At 51.2% G+C, this 18413-nt stretch overlaps 1 protein-coding gene across 2 annotated transcripts in view; it reads right to left on the reverse strand.

Annotated features, from left to right (window-relative positions):
• Positions 1 to 15988, reverse strand: part of CHRDL2 (chordin like 2) — a 32039-nt gene extending 16051 nt beyond the window's left edge. For both annotated transcript variants that reach the window (XM_004279792.3, XM_004279791.3), the window contains exons 1-3: positions 15243 to 15988; positions 4659 to 4771; positions 492 to 585 (exon numbers count right to left, since the gene is read on the reverse strand). In XM_004279792.3, the coding sequence (XP_004279840.1) occupies positions 492 to 585; positions 4659 to 4771; positions 15243 to 15324 (289 nt within the window). In that variant the 5' untranslated portion in view covers positions 15325 to 15988. The remainder of the gene's footprint in view (positions 1 to 491; positions 586 to 4658; positions 4772 to 15242) is intronic.
• Between the last annotated feature and the right edge of the window lie 2425 nt (positions 15989 to 18413).

Consider the following 18413-nt stretch of genomic DNA (forward strand, 5'->3'; position numbering starts at 1 on the left):
AAACCCCAGCCCTGGGAGGAATCTAAGAGCACATGTACTCCAACTCCTTTGGCCAGTCCCAGCCCCTGGTGGTAATCCTGGGCTGATCCTGGGGTGACGCTGCAGGGCCTCCCAGCCCCAGCTCACTCACTTGCACTTACACAAGGCACGTCCACTCACTCAGGCTCTGGCCAGCCCAAGAGCGATAGGAGACCATGTGTGTCGTCAACAAGCCAAGCATATGCCCATTTTCCTTCAGCTATTTTCCACGTTCTCTCTGTCTTCAAACACAGCTACTTATGTACGAGAAGTTTGTGGCTACCCCAGCCCTCCTTGGGGATCCATGGAGGATGTCTTCCCCTGAGCACCTTGGTGTCTTAACACTTCTGGTGTCTGCAGACTGCCCCTCTCATTCCAGGGGTCTCCTTCAGCTGGAGGCCTGTGTCAGGAGTGGGTCAAGTGTCAGTGGGCAAGCGGGAGGCTGGCACGAGGGCAGGAGCGTGGCTACTTACCCACACACCGGGGACAGCACTGCTGTGGCTCGGTCACAGGCTGGGGGCAGTGGACAGGCGGGCAGTGGAGGCGGTAACAGCTCACATGGGCACTCTGAAGGGGACACAGGGGTCAGTCCTAGTTCCAAGGAGCCACTGTCTCCCACCGTCCTCTCCCCAAACCCCCTCCCAACTGCAGGGCACTGTACTCGTTTTAAGCCTGCGATGGGATAAAAGTGATAAACTCTGTGTGTCCAGTCTCTCCCCTTCCCCTCCTTATTTGTGTGGCTCGCCCATCCGTGTCCCTCCCCCACACGGAGGAGGGCACCGTGTGCCTGGATTTACACAGATCTTTTGTGTCCCTTTGTGGTATTTGAGAAATACAAGTGAAAGACTGGGTTATTCTAACGTTGATCTTGACTCTGTGCTTTTTTAACTGCAGGGCTTTGTTCTTTTACCTCTGGACCTGAGCCTCAGGGCTAAGAGAGGAGTGTGACACAGAAAGGGAGGTGACAGGGATGGGGACACAGCTAGAAACAGGATGTGGAGAAGACTCAGGGCTTTGTGATCTGCTCTCTAAATCTCTGGGAGGTGTGGTTGATCCCACACAAAGCCTTGGGATTGGTACCAGAGGAAGGGCCTGAAATCTTGGACTTTTTCAAATACAGCAAACGAGAGAGAAGGGGCAGAGAAGCGTTCACAGAGATGAGCAGAAACAGAAGAACTGGAGGGAGAGGCCACCACTGGAGATGTTCCCAGGCAGTCTGTCAGCCTGTCACAGACGTCCCACACTTTCCTCTCCCTCTGCTGTAAGGGCGTTGCCCCGTGTTGTAACAAACCATTACATCTGTCTCTTCTGTTCAGCCGCGAATTCCCAAGAACAAGGGCCAAGGCTCACTCTACTCCTCTCTGAACTGTGGGCACAGGGCCTTGCTCCAAACAAGTGCCTGCTGAAGTTCGAATGAACGAATGAGTGAATGAATGAGAGCCAAGAGGGGAAGGAGAGATGGTCTCTTCCTTAGTCAGATGGAGCCAGCTTTGTTTAAACTTTGGAGTTGGCAAGTGTGTTTCCAGCCCCAGCTGAGTGCCCCCGAAACACTTCTCCCAAGGCAGCCTCCTGCCCCATGGAGAACCCTGGAGCAGGCCTTAGTCTCTCTGGGGTCACTGCTTCCCCAGATGGCCAGAAGTGATGACAAGGATTCATCAGTGCTAAGGGACATCCTAGAGTCCACAGGATTGGTCTGAGCTCCAGAAGGGGCCTTCTAGAGGCCTGGCACACAGCGGTGTTTGATAAATGTCCAGAGGGTGAACGGAGCCCCTCAGGTGAGAAACCAGGGTAGAGTATGAGGAACTGTGTTGTCTGAAGAGTTAGAATCTCTCTCCTGATTCTGGCGTTGAAGGAACCAAGGGGTGGAGATGATGATGAGCGACATGCAGCAGGAAGTAAGGCAGAGACAGGCTGTGGGGACGAAAGGGCAGGGGCAAGGCAGGAGGCCTTGCAGCCAAGGGGTGCCTCTCAGGAAAGTCATAACTACCATTTGGAGTGGCTACTAGGTATGGGCATTATGTTATATAGAAATGCATTCTCTCACTTCATCGTCTCAACAACCCTAGAGGTAGATACTATTTATTATCCACCATTTCAAAATGAGAAAAGAACCTCTGAGAGGTCCATTTGCCTAAGACACACAGCAGGTGAGCACTGTGCAGGGTCTGTGCACTTTCCATGAAAGTGCCTCTGGTGGAGGGGGCGGGAACTAACTCATTCACTCAATGTTTACTGCATGACAGCTGGGCGCCACATCCTCTTCTGAGCACTAGGGGCATAGCAGTGAGCGAGAGACAAGAGCTCTGTCTCACGGAGCTCCCCCCTAGCAGGGGGAGACAGACTATAAAAAATAAATAAGTAGGAACAAGATCATGTCAGATGTTAAATTTATAACAGGAATAAAACAGTGTAATGTGATTGCGTTAACAAGGTTAGACTATTTTAGAAACAGCCATAGAGAAAGCCTCATAAGGAGGCAACTTTATGTTATAAACTGCAAGATGAGAAGGAACCATTCCTGGGAAGATCTGGGGGAAGAACATTCCGGGTGGAGGAACAAGTCGGAATGAGTTGAAGTGTTGGTGCAGGTAGGAAATGAGGTTGGAGAATAAGGCAGAGTCATATCACATAGCGCCCACAGCAGGCAATTTGAATTTTACTTTAGGTGCAACGAGAAGCTATTGGAGGGTTTTAAGAGATTTTTGAATGACATGATTAGTTTTTTGTTCAGAAAAGATCCTTCTAGCTGCTGTGCGGAGGACAGATTAGAAAGGGGTACAGGGAGACCTCATGGGATGCTCACATAGCAGCCTAGGTGAGAGAGGAAGGTGGCTTAGATTAGGGGGGAGCAGTGATGATGGAGAGAAGGAAGGGATTCAGGGTGTATTGGGGGGATGCCGGCTACAGCCCCTTGGGGTGAGGACACTGTGTATGTGTGAACTCCGGGGAGGGAGAAATGAATTAGCTCCACTGGATCACAAAACTTGGACTTTGTCAACTGGACCGCATGATATGTCTGGAATTTTCTGTTATGGTTTCCTTCCTGTTTTTTGGCTATATTTCACAAAGTTCTTTCTGAAAAAGCTGATTGGCCTCAGATGTGCTAAGGAAAACCAAGGGGAAGTAGGGATGGGGGGTTGTGCTCCCACTGGCATCAGGTTCGACCAGGGGCCAGCATGGTAGAAGCAGTGGGGAATCAGAGGGAAAGACCCCAGGAGGAGTGAGACCCCAGTGGTCAGAGTCAGGAGAGGGGCTGGCCCACCCCGCCTCCATGTCCCAGTGTTTCCTCAGAAGCTCTTCTCTGCTCCCACCCTGAGGATTGTTTTAACAAGGGAGGCTCTCACAGCCTTGGCTGTGCAGGGAAAGAGAGGAGCTAAGGGGCTGGCTCCAGCTGGGAGCTAGGTACTCCCTCCCCTCAGCACCCTCCCCTGGACAGAGAGAGCTGCAGACTTCACACCAATGAGACTGGGCAGCTAAGCCAGGGCCGAGGGGGTTCAAGCCTCCTAAATCAGCGGTCCCCAACCTTTTTGGTGCCAGGGACCGGTTCTGTGGAAGACAATTTTTCTACGGACAGACAGGGCAGGGTGGGGGGCGGGAATATTAATTCAGGTGGTAATGCGAGCAATGGGGGGGATGGTTCAGGCGATAACGTGAGCAATGGGGAGCATCGCGGCAGATGAGGCTTCACTCGCCCACTGCTCACCTCCTGCTGTGCGGCCCAGTTCCTAACAGGCCGCGGACCGGTACCGTGGGTTGGGGACCCCTGTTCTAAATCACTCCTTCCTTCGCCATCCTCTAACCCCATGCCTGGCCTGGGGATTCTGGACCACGTGGGGGTCTCGTTTATTCCACCCAGTTGACTGTACAAGGGTCTGTGGAGGGTGCTGGGTTGGGGTGGGCTGGGGGGAGTCAGAGGTTAACAGAAGATCTGGTCTCTGCCCCAGTTGGTATAGCCTTCTGCAGGACCCCGAAATGGGCATGAGTGAATGCCTAGGAAGACCTGCTCCCAGGGCTCCATCTAGGCGAGGCAGTAACTAACAGACACAGACAACCATTTTACTTGGCCAACAGTGATCAGGAGAAAGGGACAGAGAAACTTATGTGGCCTCCCAGAAGAAAATACTTCCAGCTGAGGGATCAAGTAAGGCTCCTGGTGGAGGTGGCGTTTGGGTGAAGCTGCAAAGAATAAATACTTGGACCAGTGGTATTGGGAGAACGCATCCTAAGGCAGGGCGGCAAGAGAGGTGGCTGGAGGAGATAGCCCGAGGAAAGGAAGGATTAGGAGGTCAGGTCAGGAAGGCTGTCTTCTGCTGCATGGGCACAGGGAGGCTGGCACCAGCAGGAAAGAAGGCTGGATGAGAGATGGGAGGCCTGGGTCCTCATCCCAGCCCAGCTACTGACCCACTGTGTGATTTATCTCTGGGAGGCGCACAGTAGGCATCTATGCCTATGTATTAGATACCCAGTAGTGAAGTGGTGTGGCCCCAAGTCCCTCCGTTGCTGCTGACAGAGCACGATTCCAGGGGGCCCAGTTCCAGAGTGCCCCTGACCCTCAGAGTCAGGCTGTCCTCCCTCCCTCCGGGGTGCCTTCACTGGAGGTCTCCCAGACATACCTGTGACAGGTGGCCAGAGGAACCTACCTCGGAGCAAGTACAGCGCAGGCAGTACATCAGGCCCTGGGGCTCCAGGTAGGGGTGCCAGCTCTCGCCGGGGGAATACCTCTTCCCGTGAAAGAGGCAGAACATGTCTGGGCCTGGCAAACCAACCAGTGCTTTGTCAGTCCCAGGAGGCTCCAGCCTGAAGTCCCTGCCTCATCCCTCCTTCTTTCTGGCTCTAGGAAGGATGTCATCTGGACCACTCAAGTGAAGGAGAATCCACGGGACATGCTCTCCTAGTCAGAGGGCCAGAATGTCTGAGTTTGAATATCAGCTTGACCACACACTTGCTGTGTGACTTTGGGCATGTCACTGTCCCTCTCTGAACCTTGAAAGTTCTCTCACAGCGTGGTTAGGGGATTAAGCAGTGAACATGCTTTACAGATTTAAATTGTGGTGTAAATGTTAGTTATTATAATTAGATGAATGATCTGAGGCCCAGAGAGGCCAAACTACACCTCGAAAAACACACAGTAAGTCAGTCATCAAGCAGGGATGACAGCCAAAGTCTCCTGACTCACAAGGCAGTGCTCCTTCTGCCCTCATAATCATACTTGCTTCCTTTTCCTTTGTCCCATTTTGCTTATTTATTTACTACATCTCTGCACCCTCCCCTCCCTTGCCCTCTGCTGCTCCCCTGCCTATACACGCACCCACGCGCACGCGCACACACACACACACACACACACACACACACACACACACACCCCTTCTCTGGGCCATGTGACCTATCTTTCGAATAAAGCCACTGTCAGCAGCTTTCTTGCTTTCATACTCTACCGTGTCCCTATATCTCATTGAGTTCTGATGGAAAGTGCTTGAATTGGGAAAACAAAGTGCTGCCTAGTGAAAGGTTGTTAGGAAACTGACTTTTAAATATCCTTAAAAATAGTCATTGGTACTGTGACTGTACATCACTTGATTACTTTTGTAATCTGCGTATCAGTCGTCAATATGTAGATGAATGCTTCTAAGAATGACTAGAATAGTTTATTTCCTTATGTGGGTTAGATATCTCTCCTGCAATCCTTCTTTCTTGAGACCTCCACCCCTTCTCTCCTCCCACAGCCCATCAATTGCCCAGTCTTTCGAGCTCTGTCTAGAACACTCATGTCCTCACCTCTCGCCGGCTCAGCACCTAGCCCCAGGTCAGGGCTCCAGGTCAGGTGTTGAGGCCCCCTTGCTGTGTTCCTCTGCCTCTGGCCCTATCCTTGCCAGCCCTCCTCCATACAGGTACCTGATGATTTTTACAACCCAGAAGGGATGCTATCATTCCTACAAAAACCTCTCCATTATCCAAAGAATAATCTAAGCTCTTTCAGGGAGAAACTGGGAGGCCCAGCACAAGCTGAGTATCCATAAAGACGTGTTGAATTAAATGAGATTGAAATTTGGAGAAAGGAACCAACACTTGTTGATGATATTCTATTTACATAAATTACTTAATTATCTTATTAACATCAGTGTTTTGAGAATTAAATTGAATAATGCTTGGAAAGTGCTTACTTAGCCCCATTCCTGACACTTAGTTGAATGCTATTATTATGATAATTATGGTAACAATGACCCTGCAAGATGGACGTTATCATCTGTTCAAGATTCAAGAGGATAAAGTCAGTTTTGCAGGGTCATTGGGATCGTTACCATGATTATAAGAAAACTAGATGAGAAAACTGAGGATCACAAAGACTGAGTGACTTGCCTGAGGCCACCCACCTATTGATTTGAACCCAGGACCCCAGGTTCCCAAGCGGAGATCCCTTTAGTTCACCTCACCTGCCATGCTCACCTGCTCAAACTCAGGGCCTAGAGGTTTATTCTCTCGGTCCCCCGGGCCACCATCCCCCATTCACTGTTTTTTTCTCTGGGTCCCCTATTGGTCTAGAATCTAGAGATTGCCTTTCATGCCTCCTCCTGCACACTTTCTAGAGTCTCACACTTTCTGAATCATTCTCTTAGATGTTTGAACTCACAGAATCATGGAGCATCGAAAGCAGTACAGTAGCAAGGGCAGCTCACCCGCGAGGCCAGAGTCCCCTCTCTGTGCTGGGGATGGCCTGCAGTGGAGGACAGGAGCTAAGGGCCACTGCGAACCTTTAGAAAGTTTCCTTTGTGAGAAGCTGAGGCCAGCCTCCCTGGGTCCCTGCACTGCTTCTGCTCTGCCTCTTGGGCCTCCCCAAAACAAGGATTTGAGGCCGCGGTCGTGATGCCCTCAGAGTCTGTGCTTCAGTGGCCACTGGGGCGGCCAAGGCTTGGTTTGCTCCCCACCCACTCTCCAGCCCCGCATGGTTAGAGGGGGGATCAGACAGCAGATCCCGTTCCCAGCAAGGCCCCGGCTGGCCCGTATCAAATGAGCTGTGTTTATCTCTCAGCCGCTGCTGGCAGAGAGGGCAGGACACAGACCCAGCTGGGGTGCTCCGCAGAGCCAGCCCAATGCTCCGAGGATTGAATAATGTCTTTCTTCCTCAGTCCCTCCCCCACCAGAGAAGGGAGCGATTGCAACACCGCTGTGGCCTTACGTCTTAGGCTTGCTGCTGAAGAAAACCTGTCCCACCTTCTCTGGGGCGGCCCTGTAGCCCGGCCCCTGTGCCAGTTGGCAACCCCTCCCCCTCCCCTCCGGCTCAGAGCATGAAGACAGAGAGAATGTCTCAGCCCTGGCCTGGGACGGACCTGGCAGCAGCTAAGAATGTGGAGGCCTGGCAAGCTGTCCCCCAACCCCAGGAGTCCCAGGCCCACCACGCCCTCCAAGGTGAGAAGCACTGCCCAGAGCTCCCTCTTCTTCTAGGGAGGTGAGTGCCCAGGGCCACGCCAAAACCAGGCAGGAGGAAGAACTGCCAAGACCTCAGGCTGCCTCCGTCCCCACAGTCCTGGCACTTGCCCCATCCTTGCACGTGGCTGGTAGAAGGGGATCTAGCTCCTTATGCCACGAAATCACTGTGTGATGTTGAGGAAGACTCTTTCGTTCCTTCTCTGAGCCTCAGTTTCCCATCTGCAAGATAAGGGGTGGGGGTGAACTTGGATCTTCACGGGTTTACTGTACAGATAGTTTCTGAATCCATGATTTCAAAATTCTAAGATTCCAAGGTTCTAGGTTTCTAAGATTCTACATTTCATTAGAACACAAAGCTTCTAGAGTTGTAGGATGTTGTGCTTCTAAGATTCGATCATTTCAAGCTTCCATGATTTCGGATGTGTTGATGGTCCCATACACCTAGGCTCTCAGGGGCTCCAAGGGGGGCTAGGATGAGGTTCAGGCAGCCAGTGCAGCCGATCCTGATGACATGGAGAAGGAGGCAAAGTCTGTTTCTCTTATGCCCTCCCTTCCCATCCACTCTCTGTTGGTCCTCTGTGGCCTTCCCACTCCAGCCCTGGCCTGAGGCCTGCCCTGCTTCTTCTCTCCACCTCGCCACCATATCTCATCCCACCCATCATCTCTTTCTCCAACTCAGGGGCCAACTGCGTCTTCCCTCGGAGGACTTTCGGAGTTAACGTGCCCCGCCAGTGATGTCTAACCCAGGAAAAAGACATTAGTGGAGGAAGTTTTTGTTTGTGGAGGACGATTGGCCCTGTTCCAGGCTTTAGAGAGACAAAGAAGAATTAAAGTGGGACAGGTCTCACACCCCTCAAAACCCCTTACCCAGTGTGTATGTAGTTCCCAAACTCTGGCTTCAGAGTCCAATAGGCTGGGGTTCAAACTGGATTTGGCTTTTATCTGCAGCCTGCATTTAGACAAGCTATTTAAACATTCCAGGCCTCAGTTTCCATATCTGTTCAATGAGATTAGTAATAATCTTTGGGGGTTATTGCAGAATTAAGTCAAATAATATGTGTAATATGCCTAATGCCTGCCACATATTAGATGCTCAATTAAATGGTAGGTTAAAAACAAACAGACAGAAAGCAGACCTGGGTGCTGACCCCAAACTTCCCTAACAGTCCATTTCTCATGGTGTTCCTTCTACTCCCAGAATTCTATTAGGGCATGAACATCATGGTGCCTGCCATTAAGGTCAAATCTCCCAGGTCTCAACCTCACCAACCTTGCTTCCTGTGGTTCCCTGCACTCTCCTAGCTCCACTCACAAGCCAGACTCCCTCAACACCACTTCTACCTACACAGATCTGGGCTGGGATACGGCCATGAAAGTGGTCAGAAAGGCTGGAGTAGAAAATGGGAAGGCAGGGATGAGAGGCCAGAGATCAGGCTGGAGAAAGAGGCAGAGGCTCACGAAGGGCCTTGAGATCCCCAAGGGCAAAGGAAAGCCACAGAAAGGCCTTAAACTGGGGTGTGCCCACGGTCAGGTTTTCATTTTAGAATCAACACTGCGGCTGCAGGAATGGAGAATGGATTGGAGAGCAAGACTGGAGGCAGAGAGACCAGGGAGAGGCTGTTACAGTCGTCTGTTTTGAGATAATGCTGGCCTGGACCAAGGCAGGAGCAGTGCTGATTGGCAAAAGTACAGATTTGAGGAACACTAAGTAGGTACAGTAGGTAGGCTTTCAGACAGACTGGATGTGGGTGGAGAGGGTGAAAGGGCAGTCAAGGATGGGATTGAGGTTTCAGGCCTGAATAACCAGGTGAATGTGGGGTTCTTAGCACAACAGGCAGTAAATGTTATTGTCATTAGTTTTGATGTATTATTATCATTAGTAATAGTAACATTAGTTCCTGCTATTCATTCACTGATTGAGCATTTTGTATATCAAGTCATACATGTCCATGGGCCTTGTACATAGCTAAATAAGACACCCTCCCCACCCTCAAGGAGCTTACAGCCTAATGAAGAAGACAGATAGATATGATACATACAGTTGACAAGTTCTAAAATAGTGGAAGCATGGGGGCTTGAGGGAAGGCTTCCCTGAGAAGGTGCCTGACCTGGACCTTGAAGGAGTTAACAAGGTAGAGACAGGTTGACCTAATCTGAATTCAGGGTAGCAACATTTATCAGAGAGACTCTGGTATCTGTCACAGTGTTATCACGTCACCCCAGCCTGTCACGAGCAGGCTCCCACTTGCTTTTCCAGCAGAACTCTCGGTGGTGGCCCTTTTTTAAGCCTCACCTCCTCTTGCTAACTTTCTCACTCCCCCCATCCAGCCCCCACCCACACTCCTTCAGGCTTCTGTGCCTTTACACACGCTGTTTCTTCCACCTGGAATGTGATCCCCCATCTCCAACGTTTGACCAACTCCTCATTCTTCCAAAGTCTGTTTAGATGCCGCCCCGTGAAGCCACCCAAACCTTCCGGGCCACTGGCCAGTCCTTCCTGTGGGGTCCCACAGAACTGAGTTCAGCCCTCTGTCACAATTTTCATCATACTAGATTAGAAATACTTATTGAATGGATTCCTCTTCCTTACTAAACTGAGTTTCTTGAGAGCAAGGACAAGATCTCATTCATTTTTGTATCTCCCGTGTTCCGTGCAGAGGCTACATAGTTGGCACTTGATAAATGAATGTATGATGAAAGAATGGAGTTGAGGGAGGTTCTGGAAGAGGAGGTGATTGCTGGTCCTTAATCCTGGAAACCTCTTGCTTTAACAAAAAGGGATATTCATGATGTGACATGAGAGCCAAATCCCTTAAGGCACTTTGATCTTGCCACCTAACGGGAATTAGCCTTTGACCTCCCCTTTCCGTCTCCCATCATCTGAACTCCCAAATTACCCACCAAACCAAACACCATGTACAAAAAGGCCAGGAGCCTGGGGAGGTATGCGGCTGAGCGATTCCATGATCTTTACGTGTAAGTCAAAATTCCCAAACTGCCCCATCCAAGGTCAATGCACATTCTGCCTTGAAACCCTCATGCTACGATAAAGGTCTCTCATAGTAGTCAGGAGTGGGTAGTGTGGCTGGGAATTCTTCCAAAAAGAGACAGAAAAGACAAGAAAGAAACTTCTGGGCTGCAGGAGAGGCTGGATAAGACCACGAAAATGGCACCAGGTGGAGCTGGGGCTGGAACTGTGGCTGGCCTGTCCGCAGCCTGAGAGAACTCAGGAAAAACCTTAGAGAGAGCCAGCCTGCGAGGGAATGTGAGAACATTCACATCTTTTCCCTCGTGCCCAATCAGCCATAGTTTATTTATGTATAGCTTCCTTTTCACACAAACAAACTTGCTCCCCTCTGAGACATAAGCTCTGCTCTGGGCACTGGCAGTCGATGGGGGAGGTCTCCTAAGGGAATCAGAAGTAAAAACCTCGCTCCTCAGTGGCTGAGCTGTGCAACCTAGGGAAAGGGCCCTCACTTCCCTGAAGCTGAATTCGTATCTGGCACATGGCAGATGTTCAGGAGCATAGAAGGACCTCAAAGGAGACAGTCGTCAAACCAGGAAAGGCAGCTCTGTTGCCTGGCAAATGTCAGGGGGCATAGAAGACCCTATTTACGTTCCATTCTGCCTTGGACATATACATTTATAGATTTACAGAATCTTAGAAAGTTAGGGATTGAGAGATGATGTCCAATCCCCAATTTTACAGATGTGGACACTGAGTGCCCGAAAGGGATTGGGACTTGTCTAAGGTCATTGATTTTTGCCAGCATGAACTCCAATACCAGTCTTCAGATCTGGGTAGGTGGAAGCTGATTATAGGAAAACCCATACCCTAAGAGACAGGATCAGAAGAAATGGCTTTAAATTGCAAACAAAAGGATTTAGCTGAGACACAAGGAAGAATCCTGACTGCAACAGAAGAGTGTGGAACAGGCTTCTCTGGGATGGGATCCTGCCCAGAGGCAGGGGGATGCCTGCAATTATCTGTGCATTGCACCTCCCAGCAGCACTGCTCCCATGCCAGTCCTCTTCTTTGGGAGTCCAAAGGATTCAAGGTCCCTCTCCCAGAGCCTGGCACCGTGGCCAGCGGCTGGGGGAACTTGAGAGGCCAGTCCTGGAACAGGTGCAACAGCTGGAGCAACTGCACAGCTGCTGCCCTGCTCGGCTCCGCAGCCTGCAAGCCAGTGAGTGAGACAGAGACCTCTACTGGTGGGAGAGAGGAGGTGCAGAACCTCCTAGACAGACCCAGAGAGGGGCCTGACTGGAGCCAGATGTCAGCCCTCTGTACTCACTGTGCCAGGCCCTCTAGGCACTTTCTCTTGGTGTCTGAGAATCAGTCCATCTATCCACTCCTCCCTGGCAGGGCAGGAGTACCAGGCTGCAGACCCATACTCTCCCAACTCCCTTTTCCAAAGGTCAGAGCAGACTCAGAACCAAGGCAACAGCATCTTTGGGTCTTAGAGTCTTAGATTCATGGGATGTTAAAGCTGGAATGGTCCTCAATGATTATCTGTTTGACTCCAACCATCTCACTTTACAGCTGGGGAAATCTCAGGGGCAGAGAAAGGCAACTTGCCCCAGGTCACAGTTGGAAGTGGTGGCAGAGCCAGGGCTGCAGCCCTGACCTTCTAATTCCAAGTTTGCCCTCTGTACCATATCATATCATGGGAGCTCCCTTCCCGCCCCATCTCTGCCTATGGGGTCTGGGGTTTTGTCACCTGGGAACAAAATCTTTGATTCCCATAGTATATATAACCCTTGGAGATAGAATAGAGCAGCCGATGTTTTTACCTGATAACTGACTCTCTCCTGAAATCAGGATTGGCTGGAGGGAGAGATGAGAAAGCAGAAGTGTGCTGGACACCTTAAAGGGGGGTGTGGAGGGCACAATTAGTAAGGAAAGAGCACAAAGAAGAGGAGCTGACATAGGAGAAAGAGCACTGGAAAGGGAGTCAAGGTACTAGGCAGGTTCTTGTTCCACAGACAGAAGGGAGGGATGGGTGCCCAAAGCGACTGACATCATGTACGCATGCAGCTCAGCCTGGGACTGGCAACAGTACTGGTCAGTGACCAGGTCAGGGATCCCACCCTGGCTAAGGGCTCTAGCTGGGAATGGAATAGGGGTTTGATCTATGGTAGTGTTTTAGGATTAGGCCTCAGCCTGTGGCTGGAGTTGAGATTCAGTTTGGGCTAGGATCAAGGCTCAATCTGTGGCTGGAAATAGAGCCAAGGATAGAATAACCTTTGTTTGAATACCCTTGTGCTTTAAATAAGGAGCAAGCTGTTCACAGGACCTAGGCATTTTGCAGGACTGGGCCACCTCAGGAGTCAGACACCACATGGGCTTGAGAATTTCCATCTGTCGGTATCACTTCTGAAAGCACCTAAGATGCCACCAGGAGATTTCATATCTATAACAGGCCCTAGATCTTACTAACTAAACTTACTAAACTAAGACGAGGGTCTTCATAGGAGAACTTCAAATAAGACCTCGGCAAATGACTATAGGATTGTTTCTAGATTCATAGGTTTTTTAGCACTACACAGAATGAGGCTCAGAGAAGGAAAGTGATTTGTCCTAATTCACACAACCAGTAAGTGACAAATCGGGGACTAGGATCCAGGTCTCTGTTCTTTGCTTTAATAAATTTGCTGTGTGACTTTGGACAAGTCACTCCCCCTTTCTGGGCTTCAGTTTAACTATAAGGATTGGTACATCGAGGGGTAGAAGATTTTCAAATGTTCTTCTGGCTTTGACATCCCAGAATCTTACACCCCTCTGACTACCGGTCCACCTCACATTAACTCAACAGTTCTGCTCTGAGGTTTTTCTTGCACGTCGGGAACTAGGCTCCAGACTAGGGGAGATGGAATACTGGCAGCACCTAGTGAGAAACATGGCCCAAAGGCCAGTGGAGGCACAGAGGAGGGGAGATCAGAGTGCATCAGGTGGCAGGGAGAGTTTGCTGGAAGAGGTGTGACCTAAGCAAGGCTGTAGAGGGCTGACAAACTGTGGGAGGCAAGAAGGAGAGGTGTGGGTAGGACATGAGCAATCTGCAGAAAGATCTGATTCTAGGACATCTTTCTAAGCCAGGGCAACGAAATTTGGAGAAAAGCCTTGGGGGTTAAGAGCCATGTGCCAAGTGGAAGGGAGGCAGGCATGGAGGGCATCCTGTGCTAAGTCGCTTTTAAGAAACAACAGGAAGGTACTAGGAGGAAACCTCCAGGGCTCCAGGAGGGGGAGGAGACATTGATTGAGTAGTAGGCATTGTGCTGGGCACTTAACACAGTCACCTCCTTTAATCCTCCCATGAAGTGTTCGGGTTCCAGGTGCGTATGGGTCTTAGACAGATGCAGAAATTGAGGCTCAGAGAAGTTGTCACTTATGAAAAGTCACACAGCTACTAAGAGGCAGAGCCAGGACTTGAACCAACCCTGGGCTCTTTTCAGGACTTGTTACTAAGGACTTCTATGAGTCTCATGCTGCTGGCAGCCCAGAGACGACCAGACATGCAGCCTGCCCTTATGATCAGAGACAAGAATGAAACAAAATCCAGCACTGCCGGCTCCAGAAAGTCACGTGCAAAAGAAGGCAGAGATGGGGGAGCTGAGCTGTGGACAGGAAAGAGCTCTAGGCTGGGAAACTGGGGTTTCATCCTAGGCTCCGCCCTGTGTAACCTGGAGCAGACCACTGCCCTGGGCCTCGGTTTCTTTATTGGGTATGTCAGGGTTTGAACTAAGCTCCTTCCTTCTTTTTAAGAGAATCTTTGGTTTTGTTTTCCACCCTCACAGCGTTGCAAGAGAGTGGCAGAAGATGGGGAGGAGGTCCACCAGCCTATTGTGGAAACAGTGAGGAAACTGAGGTTCAGAGAGATTATAAAAACTGTTTGCAGTTACGCTGTATCTAAGTGGAAAAGCATGAATTAGGGAACATGTTTTTCAAGAACCTACCATGGACCAGCTAGTTGCTGGTGCTGGTCGCTTTCCATGTTTTCTTGAATTTAATCCTCAGAACAGTCCTAGGATTTTTCACTCCCATTTTACAGATTAGCAAACTGAGGCTCCAAGACATGCCCTCCATGCCTCCCTCCTACCAGCTGGTATTCAACAGATCTGGGATAGTGAAGACCCTGGTCTATCTCACTGTGCCCTGCTACCTCCCAGTGTCTCACAACTCCAAATCAGGGTTCCTTCCACATGCTGTGGGACACAGGGGAAAAAGGCATAGGATTTGGAACTGGAGAGTCCTGACTTTGGATAGCTCACTACCTCTGTAAACTTGAGCGCGTTTCTTCTCTCAGCCTAAGTTTTCTCATCTGTAAAATGCAAATGATAATACCCACCTCATGGGAGTGTTGTGAGCATCAAAAGAGAAAAGCAATGGGAAAGTTCTCCTAGTTAGCTCTTCTTTCTTTCCACTGGCTCTCTTTAAATGCAATAGCCTCTTCGTCTTCATCACACCCTTGCAGCCAAACATACCAGACTCTCTACTAGGAATAAGCATAGCCCCTCCCCCACAAAAAGCACAGCGCCCTGCCCTCTCTCCCACTGCTCTCAGTTCCCTCCTCCTCGGGTCCATGGCTGCAGCCCCCTTGGCTCTGAGTCTTGCCAAGTTCCCCCCAGTCTCCCAGACTCTTGAGCCCATACTGGTCCGCAGAGAAGTCTCCACCCTCCCGGTACAGGTGCTCCCTGGATGGCTGTCAGAACAGTCTGGGGTCCCAAGTCCTGGCACTTTCCCGCGCATCCCGGGTCTCCCATCCCTCTTCTGCCATCCAGCACACCCACCCGTTACTTACGGGCTCGTGCGTGGGAGTCCAAGGGGAACCAGAGCAGCGCGAGTCCCAGCAAGGAGGAGAGGACCCTTACCTCGGGAACCATCCTTCCTTTCCCAGGGCCAGGCCCCCAGGCGCTGAGCCGGGAGGGGGAGTCGGGAGAAAGTGAGATGAGGGGGTCACTGAGGCACAGCGCCACAAAGCAATGCACAGACCCAGGGAGGGCGGCTGCTACCGTGGAGATTCAGAGAAGGGTCGAGAAGAAGGTGGTGAGGACAAAAAGGGAGGTCCAAGGTGGGAATAAGAGGAAGGTGGAAAGAGAACGGAGGGAAAGAGATGGAGGGATAGAGGAAGGTATGCAAGAGGGGAAAGCGATTAAAGCAAAGGAGAAGGTGAGAGGGAGGGGTGGAGAAGAAAGACAGGAGAGGACAGGGGTCCACCGAGCGCGCAGCGCTGGGCGAGGCGCGCGGGACCGGCGGGCTGTTCCGGGCGTGCGGGCTAGAAGCGGCAGGCGCCCTCTGCTCGCTGGGCTCGGGGTCGGGCCGCGGGGTCCTGGGGCCCGGCGGGGCGGCGGTACCGGCGGCGGCGATGGCGCGGCGGCCGCGGGGGGAGGCTGCGCGCGGGCCGGCTGTGCACGCCAAGGGCGCCAGGCGCCGCGCTCGGGCGCATTTGTACTTTGCCGCGGGAAGCAGGCAGCCCCGGCCTGGCGCTGGCCTAGCGCTGGCGCCTCCTCTGGGGCACCGCGGGCTCGGTGGATTGGCCACCCGAGAAACAGGCCCACTTTCCCCCTCCTCTCTAGTGCCGGTCTCTGGGACAGACGCTCCAGGCGCGGCGCCGAGAGGAGGCGAGGGGGCTGGGGAGGGGGAAGGAGCCACCCGGGCCACGGGTTTTAACCCCTGACTCCCCGCGGCGCCCAGAGTGCAGGAGGACCGAACCCAGTTAGGCTTCAGGTGGGAACTGGGGGTGGGGAAGGATGAGATGTCGAGTCGGGGAGGGGAAGCGGGCTGAGGAACCGAGAGGCGCTCAGGTTAGGGAACTCGGCGGTGCGTGCACGGAACTCCGCCTCTGGATGAAATCGGGACACTTGCTGTTCTTAATTCTGTTTGTGGACTTGGCCACTCCACCTGAGTCTGTTTCCCAGATCCCGATACTAAAATTGGGATCTTAGTATCTTTTGATATTTTAATGTCTTCCCGCAATTATTTCGAACATGAAATGAGATAATGAACGTCAAAGCACTCAGATCTCAAAAGGAAGGGGGCCTAATTCCAGGAGCCTGGAATGCTCTTACCAGTTACCCCCCGAACCCACAGACACCATATGCCCAAGCTGAAATCCAGCCCAGAGGGATCCTTGGTCCTTACTTTGGGAGTCTTCCTCTGCTTCCCCCTCCCAGTCCTGAAGCAGGACACAATCTCTCCTTTGCCTCTGCAGGTGAGGCCTGCACCTCTCTGAGAGTGTTTGTCATACTCAGTCCTCTTGAGTAAGAGCTTTTTGTCAAAGTGTTGTCTTTCTTACCAGAAGGTGAGCTCTGGGAGGGCAAAGCCTAGAGCTTCCCACCCCAGCCCATGGTTGGTGCTACATACCTCGTGCTGAATGAGTGTATGAATTAATAGGACCTAAGAAGAGAACCACCAGCTCCGTCCAGATAAGAAACACTCAAAATCTGAACTCAAAAGGGCAGGGCTGGGCTTCCCTGGTGGTGCAGTGGTTGAGAGTCCGCCTGCCGATGCAGGGGACGAGGGTTCGTGCCCCGGTCCGGGAAGATCCCACATGCCGCGGAGCGGCTGGGGCCCGTGAGCCATAGCCGCTGAGCCTGCGCGTCCGGAGCCTGTGCCCTGCAACGGGAGAGGCCACAACAGTGAGAGGCCCGCGTACTGCAAAAAAAAAAAAAAAAAAAAAAAAAAAAGGGCAGGGCCCTTGTCCTGGCTCTCTCCCTAGCTTGGACATCTTTTGTAAGTTCATCCACCCCCAATTTGGACCTCAGCTTCATGCCCAGCTTCTGTTGCAGAGCTGCTGGAAACTCCAGTGAATGTTGGAGGGGAGAAGACCGGGAGGAATAAGAGAGAAGATGGGATTTTGAATCACATCCCACTCTGGTAGGGAATCACATTTCCAGGTTGAAGCACTTCTGACTGTGTCTGTAAAGATAACTTCCTGGGCTATGGCTGTGCTCCGCATCTACTGTGTTACCTCCATGCTCTCCAAGAACAGAGAGCACTGGAGGAACCAGTGATCCCGGAAACAGAGCTTCCCCAGGGCTCTCCGAAATAGAGACAAACATGATCTGCCCCTGGGTGCCCTTCAAGCTTAATTTCTCCTTCTCCAACATGGCCAGCCACTTCCTCTCCCTTGAGTTTCCCTTTTTGCTTAGGCTTTCAGGGAACTCAGAGTTAAATTTAGTGTTTAATTGTGTCCTCCCTCCCCACTCCCCTTTTCTTGGCCACTCTGCCTGAGGCTTGTGGGATCTTAGTTCCCTGACCAGAGATTGAACCTTCGCCCTTGGCAGTGAAAGTGCCGAGTTCTACCACTGGACCTCCAGAGAATTCCCATTTTAGTGTTTAATTGCAGAAATAACCTCATCCCAAGGACTTGGGACAGAGCTCTTTTCCTTTCTCCATCTTTGTTTAAAGTCTGCTATACACATATATTCATGTCTTAGGTAAAAGAGGTGGATTGAGATTGGCCTCCCTTACATCCTGTCCATTCTACTTCAGGAAAGGTCTCTACCATGAGACAAAAAAGGTCTCAACACTCCTCTCCATCCTTATTGTCCTCAGAGCTCAGGCCATCTTCATCCCCTACTGGACTTTCTTAATAGCCTCTTCGCAAGTCTTCTGCCCCTAGCGTGGCTCCTCCAATCTATTTTCTTCACACCTGCCATAAGGATTATGTTGATCATTTCTACTGACAAATCTGATCCCATCATTTTCCCACTTAAAACCCATTATTGGAAATTAAAAATGTATAACATTAAGTGCAATGTGATATCCTGGATTGGATTCTGGGGCGGTAAAAGGACATTAGTGGGAAAACTGGTGAATAAAGTCCATACTTTATAGTAATGTACCAACATTGGTTTCTTAGTCTTGACAAATGTGCCATGCCTATGTAAGGTGATAACCTTGGGGGAAACAGGGTGAAAGATCTATGGTTCTTAGATAAAAACGCTGTACTATCTTTGCAACTTTTCTG

The sequence above is a fragment of the Orcinus orca genome, chromosome 8, assembly GCF_937001465.1.
Source record: "Orcinus orca chromosome 8, mOrcOrc1.1, whole genome shotgun sequence".
Classification (NCBI taxonomy): domain Eukaryota; kingdom Metazoa; phylum Chordata; class Mammalia; order Artiodactyla; family Delphinidae; genus Orcinus; species Orcinus orca.